The sequence below is a fragment of the Rhineura floridana genome, chromosome 2 (assembly GCF_030035675.1).
Source record: "Rhineura floridana isolate rRhiFlo1 chromosome 2, rRhiFlo1.hap2, whole genome shotgun sequence".
Classification (NCBI taxonomy): domain Eukaryota; kingdom Metazoa; phylum Chordata; class Lepidosauria; order Squamata; family Rhineuridae; genus Rhineura; species Rhineura floridana.
The window spans coordinates 80,233,828-80,244,176 of NC_084481.1; the positions used below are offsets into that span (position 1 = coordinate 80,233,828).

General features: G+C 39.8%; 1 protein-coding gene across 7 annotated transcripts in view; it reads left to right on the plus strand.

Moving 5' to 3' along the window:
• The window catches only part of LOC133376611 (ropporin-1), a 63,273-nt gene that overhangs the window by 49,536 nt on the left and 3,388 nt on the right, over positions 1–10,349 (plus strand). For all 7 annotated transcript variants that reach the window (XM_061609063.1, XM_061609065.1, XM_061609064.1 and 4 more), the window contains 2 exons: positions 2,640–2,757; positions 6,007–6,168. In XM_061609063.1, the coding sequence (XP_061465047.1) occupies positions 2,640–2,757; positions 6,007–6,168 (280 nt within the window). The remainder of the gene's footprint in view (positions 1–2,639; positions 2,758–6,006; positions 6,169–10,349) is intronic.

A 10,349-nucleotide genomic window follows, 5' to 3' on the forward strand; every position in this document is an offset into this window, starting at 1 on the left:
TCCAGTTAACACAGATAATGGTCAGGGATAATGAGAGTTCCAGTCCAACTATATCTGGAGGATCACAGTGGTTCCCCATTTATCTCTGATAATTTAATTTTTTGCAAAATAATGGATTTATGGTCTCCTATCCCATCACTAACCAGAACTGCTTAATTTCAGTAGGCATGCCACATCATGTGCCTTCTGACTATGTTATTATACAGCCACAAGAGTGGCTGTATACTGTAGCCAGCGTGAATTTTTCACATTCCGCAATGTTAAATTGAAAATACCCCCATGCCACTCTGCTTCTTCCCATAAACTCATTTCAAAACAAAGCCTTACAAAACGGTTGCTTAACAACCCTCTCAATTTTCATGGCGATAAACAAAACAGTCAGGAAGAATCAAGAGTTCAAATCTAAAGAGATAGAGAAAAAACCCAGACCCCTTTTGGACTTCTTTCTCTGAGAGTTCTCATAATCTGTTGAAATTCATTCAAGATCAGCCATGTTCACAGAGGACCTGTAATCCTATTACTGACCTTGCCCCATACTCTGACCTTCATCTTCTGCAGTTTAAAAGTTAAAAAAAAATGCCCGGCTGATTTTTAATTAATTTAATAAATTTTGCATTGAACTGAATGATAATGTCAGGCATGCTCAGTAAGAACCAGCTGTCAGTGTTCTTAAAGCCAGACTCACAGCTGCTTAGCTTGCCTAATCGGGCCCACACCAGACTTTGATTTCACGTGAGACAGTCATGGCTTCCCTCAGAGAATCCTGGGAAGTGTAGTTTGTGAAGGGTGCTGAGAGGAGACTCCTATTCCACTGACAGAGCTCCAGTGGCCAGATGGTTTAACAGTTAGCCACTCTGATTGAAGCTCTGTGAGGGGAACAGGGCATCTCCTAGCAACTCTCAGCACCCTTCACTAACTACATTTCCCAGAATTCTTTGGAAGAAGCCATGACTGTCTAAAGCAGCCTTTCCCAACCAGTGTGCCTCCAGGTGTTGTTGGACCACAACTCCCATCAGCCTCAGCCAGCATTGCCAATGGTCAGGAAAGATGGGGATTGTAGTCCAGCAGCATCTGGAGGCACATTGGTTGGGAAAGGCTGGTCTAAAGTGAAATAAAGGTCTGGTGTGGATGTGGCCAGGGACAGCTTTGGTTTAAATTTGGGTGGGAGGCTACATGTGCCTGCTGGAGAATTAAAAGGTAGGGAAAACGCTGAAAAGCAATAATACTGTTCACAATGTTTTCCTTTTGGAAAGGAAAGGGGCTTCCCCTCTGCCCAGTGCCCACCCATCTAATCTCCTACCCTCCACCTCCTCCTACCCTCCTTGCCCTTCCCCCAGGTCAGTGTTGGACTACGACCTGGGAGACCAGGGTTCAAATCCCCACACAGCCATGAAGCTCACTGGGTGACCTTGGGCCAGTTACTGCCTCTCAGCCTCAGAGGAAGGCAATGGTAAAACCACCTTCTGAATACTGTTTACCATGAAAACCTTATTCATAGGGTTGCCATAAGTCAGGATCTACTTGAAGGCAGTCCATTTCTATTTTCAAACATGATTGCACAGAAATAAATCCCACTGAACTCAAAAAGTATGCAACTGATCAAACCCACCCTCCCTTCTCCTCCCTCCTATCCCCTCCCCCTCACCATGGTCAGTCTTAAGCATGATTGCATGGGAGTAAATATCATTGAACTCAATAAGCATGCAAATGATCAAACCTGCCCTCCCCTGCCCCTCCCTCTCCAATCCCATCCTTCCCCCTCCTTCCGCTCCCTCTCCCCTTCCTTTCACCTCCCCTCTCCTCCCCGTTCCTCCCACGTGGTCAGTTTTACCTATCCTAACCATAATTACATAGGAGTAAATCCCACTGAAATCAATAAGCATGCACATGATCAGACCTGGCTTTCCCCTCCTTCCCCTCTTCCTTCTTCCTCCTTCCCTGCCCACTCTAGCTATCTCTCCCTCCCCCTCATCAGTTTTACCTATGGAAAGCATGATTGCAGAGGAGTAAATCCCACTGAACTCAATAAGCATGCAATAATCAATCCATTATTGGCAATCTTGCAAAGGATCCCTTTTCTTACCTCCTGGATTAAAAAGCAAGAGAAATTCACTAATAGGCAAAAAACCCTTGCTGTTAAAACTAAAACAAGATCAACACAGCACATGTCCTGTTCTATTACTTGGGCTGATTGCAGGTGCTGCCATCACTCACCAGATGCTCAGAGGCACATGTTACCAAATTCTTCCAAGCTACACAGCAAGTGGATTGGACTGTGAGAGACCAACCCAAATTGTGTTTGCATTTTGACAAATTTGTAGGGCAGTCCAATATCTCAGGAGGTCAGGTCTCCTGCTCCCCTGGTGCATTCACTCTAGCTGCCCAATTTCCCTGCTTTTTAAAGTTTGATAGAAATATCTGTGGGCTATAGGTACATTCTTAAACTGCAAGCTTTTTTTTTTGCCTATTAGTGAATGTTGTTATATGTATTTTATGAGTTTTCAAATGTTGCCCACTTTGAGCTTTGATAAGTGGCTTATAAACTGAAAATACAGTATTCAAGTAATTAGCCGAAATCTGAGCCACATTTTTGTTAACATCTATTGATAAAATACAAACTGTTTTGTCTCTCTATCTAGATATTTTAGTGCTATGGCCCGTGGAGAGCTTCCTCCTGTAAGAGAGCGATCAGATAGAGTCCCTTTATCAAACTGGGCAGAGCTTACTCCAGAGCTCTTGAAGGTCTTACACCAGAGAGTAAGAAACATCTCCTTTCCATTTTGGGGCAAGTACATAAGAGGCTTGACTGTATTCTGCTATTTCATATTGGTTTTGGATTTGGTTCAAGTATTTGCATTATGTCTGCTATTTTTTATTCACATTGTAAGATGCATACAGACAGGATACCGTTATACAAGATGGTGACTGCGGCAAAGTTACAAGGCAGCTGCCAAAGTATTAAGACTATTTAAAAGATTCTTGTTCTTCATAATTCCTTTACTTTTATTTAATTTGAGCCTAGCTGAACAACTTTCCTAACATAAGTAAGCAATACTTAAAGCTTCAGTTTTAAAAATTATCATCTGCACCATGGTAAACCATAATGAATGCTTTACTGTGAACATGCCAGTCTGAGCTACTTTGCCCCTCCCTGGGGGAAAATAAACCAAAATCCCTGATTGTAGTTTATCTTCTCCGAGCAAACAGTAGTTTGAATTTAGCTTATTGATCATGATTTGTTTGGAGCGTAACAAGCCATGACCCCTAGTTTGCATTTAATGCTAAGGAAAGGGCTGTGGATTGTTTCCCTTGTGTGCTAGTGAGGAGGAGCAAAAAAGCCCAGATTGCCATGTTTATAGTAAAATATTAGCTATGGATTAGTGTCATGTGAGAACTCAGTCAGTGAATACAGATGACAATTTACCAAGTTGTAACTTGCTTGCAACACTATGCCTGCAACAGCATAATGAGCTAGCCATCTATACCAGGAATGGGGAACCTCTGTCTAGCCCTTACAATTCTCCCCAGGTGTAGTCCTTCTCCAGAGGCCACATCCCTCACAGACCCTGCTTTATATCGTCCTTGAGTGTGTTTTTCTGGCTAGAATGTGTCCTTGAACAATTCTTTTGCTTATCTGGATGGAGAACAGAGAGGGATTGTATTAGTAAAATTAAAGTTTTTGCTCAACCCACTTTTACTTTGGCCTCGCTCACCACTGACAGAAGTCTGCTTATACATGTGGATCTCCTTACCTGCACTGAGTTGCCTGGCTTCGTGTAGCCAGCTGATGGATCAGCCACTGAAGCTGCTCTGCTCCAGCTGGGAAGTATCCTGCTCAGGAACAGTGTGCAGTGTCTGGGTGTGCATTCTCTAAGAACAATCCCCCCACCACACACACAGTCCTTTAAACTGAGAGGACAAATGCCACCTCACAGTTTAAAGGATCTGGAGAGTGGAAAATGACCTGGAAGACCACACCCTTAAACCCCTTTCAGGCCCCACGCTGAATGAAAGCTGCTTCCTCTACTTCAGCCTAACTCTCAGCCAGCTCAGAATTGTCACTTGTGCCCTGCTTTCTGCTCTAACATTAATAAGCTGCATGTGGATAGCACACATGTGCAGCCCTCTGCACTTGCTGGTTCTGAGGCCCAAAGACCTTTTTCTGTTTTAAAACATGTATATAAATATTTTTCTGCTTATCTAGGGCATTGTCCTGTGTATGCAGGAACCTGCTCTTATATTCTCCATAGGCCAATTTTGGCATTCAAAAGCACACACAGAACACCTACTTTATTAATTGGGTGTGTGATTATATTCCCCAAATTGACACATTACTGGCGTAATTTATTCCCAAGTAGTCCCAGACAACATATTGTTCCAAAGATCATGTCCTCTGTTCTACATGGAATTCTGGATTGTTGTATAAAAAGCCTAGCATTGTTTGTACAGATTGCAAAGACCTACACAAGAAAAAGAGCAATAGAGATGCAAAAACCCCATGCCACAATTGGACTTTTTTCAGCAATGCTGCTTTCCAAGCTTATGGTTGTGTATTAAGGCTGCAATCCTAAACATAGGAAGTGGAGCTTAAGTCCAAGTAAACATGTTTAGGACAATGCTGCACAAAAAAACCCTCACAATGAAGAGTAGAAGCCCTGCTGTGAACATCTCCTAAAACTGTGCTATATCATTGACTTTTCAACAGCTACATACTAACACAGCAAAATGGTGCACTAGTTTCAAAGCACATGGCCTGTCAGTGTGGTCTCACAAACTTATTTCTTAAATATTTGCCATTTTGAGTTCAAGCACTGAATTCAGAATACATGTAATAATTAGGTCATTGTAGCAGAGAGTGACACATCTTTGCAGCTTTTGGACAATGGGATTTGGAAGCATAAGCACACTCTCAAACAGTTGGGTCCTAGGATATAGTTTTCCTCTACCAAAAAAGGGGGACTAAGTAAGTTTTTTTCCTTCTTATTGTACAGTAGGAATCAGAAGTAAATAAAAAAAGTCCTCTATTTGCTTAAGCAAGTTCAGAACCAAAAACTCCTGGTGTAGCCATGTAGTAGACTAGAAGCAGCAGGTGGTTTAATATTTGGTTCAGCTACACCATCTAAGTACATGCACTCTCAGCATTTTCCAGCCTAGTGGAAGTCAGTATAAGAGGAACAACACATGTAGCCCCAGTTTGGATGCCAACTGGCCTGTTTTCAAAAGACGGATGCTGGATTTGTTTTTATCACCTCATGATTAAAACCCAGTCTCAAAATCTGACTGTTAAAAATATATTTATATATTGATAATTTGACATATACAAATAAACAATTATTCCTCCATCACAGAACTGAGAAACTATAGACATAAGTTACATTTTCACTACTTCCTTTTAGGAGTTCCACAAACCAAAACTACCTTTAACACAAACTTGGCACAACATCTTCTAAAACTGTTAGTGTATGATTGTGACTTTTAAAGCACCCCCCACAAAAGAACCCTGAGAATTGTACTGTAGTTTGTTAAACTTGCTGGAAATTATAGCTCTGTGAGTGGTAAATTACAGTGCCCAAGATTCTCGGCAGAGGGAATATGCTTTAAATTTATCATGTGTATACAGCCACAGTCCTAGGAACCAATATGCTCCTTTTTACAAGAACAGATAAAGGATTTTTAACCACCTTACCAATCTGCTTAGTTGTATCTCACTTCTGTGATCCCTTAGATTAGTTTCTTACCAATTCCATAGAGTAAACAGAATGCTTACCATCTTTGAAACTTTTAAGATAAGGATGGAATTGTTGGAGCTGACAAAGGTTATTATATCTATTTTTTAAAAAAATCCAGTCATTTATTAACTTTTTAAAATATATTTATTGGTTTTACTAAATATACACTGAATTATAAATGAGATTATGAAATGAAAATAACAAAGGCATCTAAAACAAAAAAAGAAAGGAAAAGACTTATTCATTTATGATAGGTATTTTAATTATTTTCTTTCAGGTGGGTGGGAGGCTGATAGTCCACGTAGATGAACTAGCCCAGATGTGGAAGGTGCTCAATCTCCCTACGGATTTGTTTGACAGTGTTATGAATGTTGGGCGCTTTACTGAAGAAATTGAATGGCTCAAGTTTTTAGCTCTGGCCTGTAGCTCTCTTGGAGTTGTAAGTTTTTTTTTCTTTTGAACTTCCAGTATGTTCAGATTCCTTATACAACTGGTATTTAAGTTTAGGTCTGTGTCATCTGAAATCATTAACAGCTTGTAGTTTTACTTATGAGTAAATGGCAGGTCTGCTTGCACAACTTGTGATGCACCAAGCCAGACACAGCCAGATAATAGGCCTACTAGAGCCCATGATTGTGCAGTCCCAGAATGGAAGTAATAACTAATAAATAAACTAATAATAAATAAATAATAACAACAACTACTTACTGTTGTTTGAAGGTGTTATCTGTGTTTTCTGAGGAAGAATGTCCTGGCTTCCGACTTGTGCTGAGTATGACCTCACTCAGGCCTGGTTCGTAGTACACATACAGTAGAAAATGCTGGGAAGGAGGTGAAAGTCAGAAGTGGTAGGCAAGTTCTATTTCAGATAGCAGTTGGGGGGGTCACTTAAAAATATTTATTTATTTTTAACTCCCAGGTAGAAAAATAGTACACAAAGGACCAGGCTGGCCAAGAACCATTGTCTTCAAAGTAGTCATCTTCTTTTTTCAGGAATTTTTGTTTCCCTGGGACAAAGCATTGGAAAAATGGCATTTCCAAAGTGCAGTTTAAATTGGTACAATCCACTCTACAACCCCAGGATTCTACCACTTCCATATTCTTCTACTGCATGTGTAGACTAGGCTTTAGATTAAAATTGCAAATGGTGTTTCAACACTCACACAAAACACAAGATGGAAGGAAAGCTCCATTAGTGGATGAGTTGTCCTCTTCTCTATACCCAGATTTTTGTTGTTGCTGCTGTTTGGTAACAGAACTTACTGGTACAGAATACCAGCACCTCTTGTTTTGCTGCTCATGGCAGCCATTTTGTGTTGGCACCCACAGCACTGTTAGTAATATATGAGTACTGGCACCTCATTTTTTACACACACCCCCAAAATGCAGTGCCTATATCTACTTTCCTTATTCTTTCTATCATAAGGAACCACACATCATACAAGCTTTGTAAAAAAGTCCTTCTACTTGAAGATAGTTTGCTGCCTAACAGCACAGCTGTTCTTTTCTTTCTCATGGCAACTGCGTAAGATTCCAGCTGAGTTTCATCACTGGATTCGCCACACTGTACTCGGCTCATGGCTTCCAGTTTCCATGAGGCATAAGTAGTGCTGACCTCCCTTAATTCCTACATTAAACGTACTGTTATTTTTGCAATTTGAATTAATTAATTCTACCTATATAAGAGAATGCCATATGATAATTTAGGCCTCTCTCTCATCCACGAACATAAGCATATTATGCAGAAACTATTGTTTTATAAACAATGGGCTCCTGCCGGAAGGGCAGGATATAAATAAAATAATAAATAAATAAAATAATAAAGAGTAATAGGGGCAGTTCAATGAGACATAGAAAATATATTAGGAGAAATGCAATATTTAATGAAACATTCCCAGAGCAAACCCTATGGAAACTTTACCAACTGCTCTATTTTAAAATTTCTAGGCCAGTCCAAGTGCTGTTTAATTCGACATGTGCTCCACTAATTTTGATGGAACTTTCTTCTTTGTAAGTGGGTCTCAGATTGCAGACTTTGAGACGCTATTCTTTTAAAATAAGTTGCTTTTTACACCAGATCAGTTAATATGAAGTTATAAATGGCTACTAAGAGCAAAGGGGGATTTAATGCCATTTATAGGGAGCACTCCACAGAATGTTCCCACCTTGAACTAAGATTGCCAGGTGCCTGTTGTCGTAAGAAATGTACCTGGCAGCAGTGCTGGTTTTGCCTTATCTCTTTTTCCTTTCCCCAGCTTTGGGCCCAGAGCCCTGCCAGGGTGAGCTTTATGATGTGGCCTGGTGGTCCTTTGTTTGGAGCTGGCCAAGACTTTGCTCATGCTGAATGGCTGTCCTGCAAGTGAGGCAAGAATAAGAGAACAGAAGGAGAAGGCAGGAAGGGAAAGAAGCTGAGAACCTAGAAACAGGAGAACAGAAAGGCAGGGTCTGCTCCAGCTGCCCTGTCTTTCTGGTTTCTGCTCCTAATTAACAGCTTATTGCTTATTTGCTTGCTACAGATAGTAAAGTTTCTCTTTGATATCATACATAACTTTAAAAGGCATGTTAGGTCAGGGGGATGAGAGAGATATAACATTATGCATGATGTGGGGAAAGTGGTTTGAGATAAAATTGTTATCTTTCTCTGCCAGGACTCTTCTTATGCTCTGAAGTGAAGGATTCTCTTCATTTTCAATATCCCCCCAAACTAGAGAATATTAAATATCAAATTAAATCAGCTCCAGGGCGAAGAGGAGGGAAAGTCTAATTTGAAAGATGGAACTTTCTGGAAGTAGGTTTCACTTCGGGCAACCCACATTGCCCAGTATTCCCTCTGCTAAGATCATCAGTTTTAGCTAGGAGTTTGATGAGTTTTGAAAAACTCACTAAAACAGCATCACTTCTGCAGCTGAACTTTATAACATGTTTTCCTCACACCTTTAATGTGTTACACATACCCTCTTTCTGAACTTCATTCTTAGATGTTATTATAGATGACTTGTGACTGATCAAGCATAAGGTGAGACAGAAGGAATTGTCAGTGACTGTAGCGATGAGATGTATAGACCATTCCATCATAAAAACCTATTGATTCAAGTAGGATTGCCAAGTCCTTGCCTAAAAACAGCAACTTCCATTTATATTCATGTTTGTTTACAGCACTTGCTGCACCCCATTGCTCCATGATTTTCTTTTCTCCTTCCTCCGTTGTCTGCTGGGCAGCTGGGACAGGAAGCCTACGGCTCTCTGGATGTTGTTGAATTCCAGCTTGCATCAGCCCTAGATAGCATGACCAATGTTCAGGGATTATTTGTGTTGTATTCTAACAATATCAGGTTCCCAACTGCTGAACTAAAGGCACCATATTTGGGCTTGAAACTCAACTGAGCAACTGAAGGTTTTGGATTTCTATTCTATAGCATAGGATTGTTAATAAGGGCAAAGAAAAACTAAGAAAAGCATTTGCAAACTAAGTGGGATGTTAATGAAATTATGAGGTTAGCATTTAATTAACAAGTGCAACAGTAGATTGTCAGATATTTTTAATCATTCCTTTACTACTAAAATATTGGATAGCTAAAGTAATAAACATGTTTCTGAATTAGTCATATAATATTTAAATATGTTGTTTGCAGAGTTATTCATGAAATATATCAACTGTGGCTGCATCTAAAGCACACTTAAAGTGCATCCCCGCCACCCAATAATCCTGGGAACTGTGGTTTGTCACTGCTGGGAATTGTAGCTCTATGGGGGTAAATTACAGTTCCCAAGATTTGGGGAGGAGGGATGTGCTTTAAATGCATGGTGTGTAAAATTAACTAATATAATTTTTACTTGTAAAAAAGGGAGGATCAGAGTTGGCCCAGATAATGTCTAGCTAATCACAGTTTGCCATATTCACACAACATGATCCAGGTCCCAGGAATCCCATTGCTGGACCTGTCCTGAGGGAAACTTTTATCTATGGTATTACATAAAGGTCTCTTAACAGTATGGGTTGACATTTCTATTCATACGTCTGCTATTTGTATTAATACAGACTAGTTAAAGTATATCTCAAAGTGAATTATCATGAAAAATTATTATAATCCACTGTATTTTCTATCTTTCTCCTGTCTCTTAGCCTGTTCTAGGGCACCTTTTATAAATCTGATTTTTTATATTTATGAATTCATCTGTTCCTGCAGTCTTTTTCCTTACCTGAAGTCATAATCTTATATTTGTAACATTACAGTTAGCTGCTGTGGAGATAATTCTGATTTCAGAGAAGATTTTGACTTCAGGTGAGCAAAAGATATAAAAAGCAGTTGGAGCTAATAGAGCTTGTTTTTTGTTCATGTGAATATGTTTGTTAGTGTGTCACTACTAGAATGTGTATCAGAAGTTGGATGGTATGCTTTCCACCTTCTTGGTTCCTACACATTTAATGGCACAACAAAATTCTGTACACTTTCTCTTTCCTGTTCTCAGTTTCCCAAACTGAACCAAAGTTTCAAAATTATCAGGGGAAAGAATTCTTTCAAATAGAATAAATTAGTCGATTTACTTATTCATCTTATTTATTCTTATCACAATGTTTGTATTTTCAGATCTTCAATGGATTTAATAAATGCACTGCTC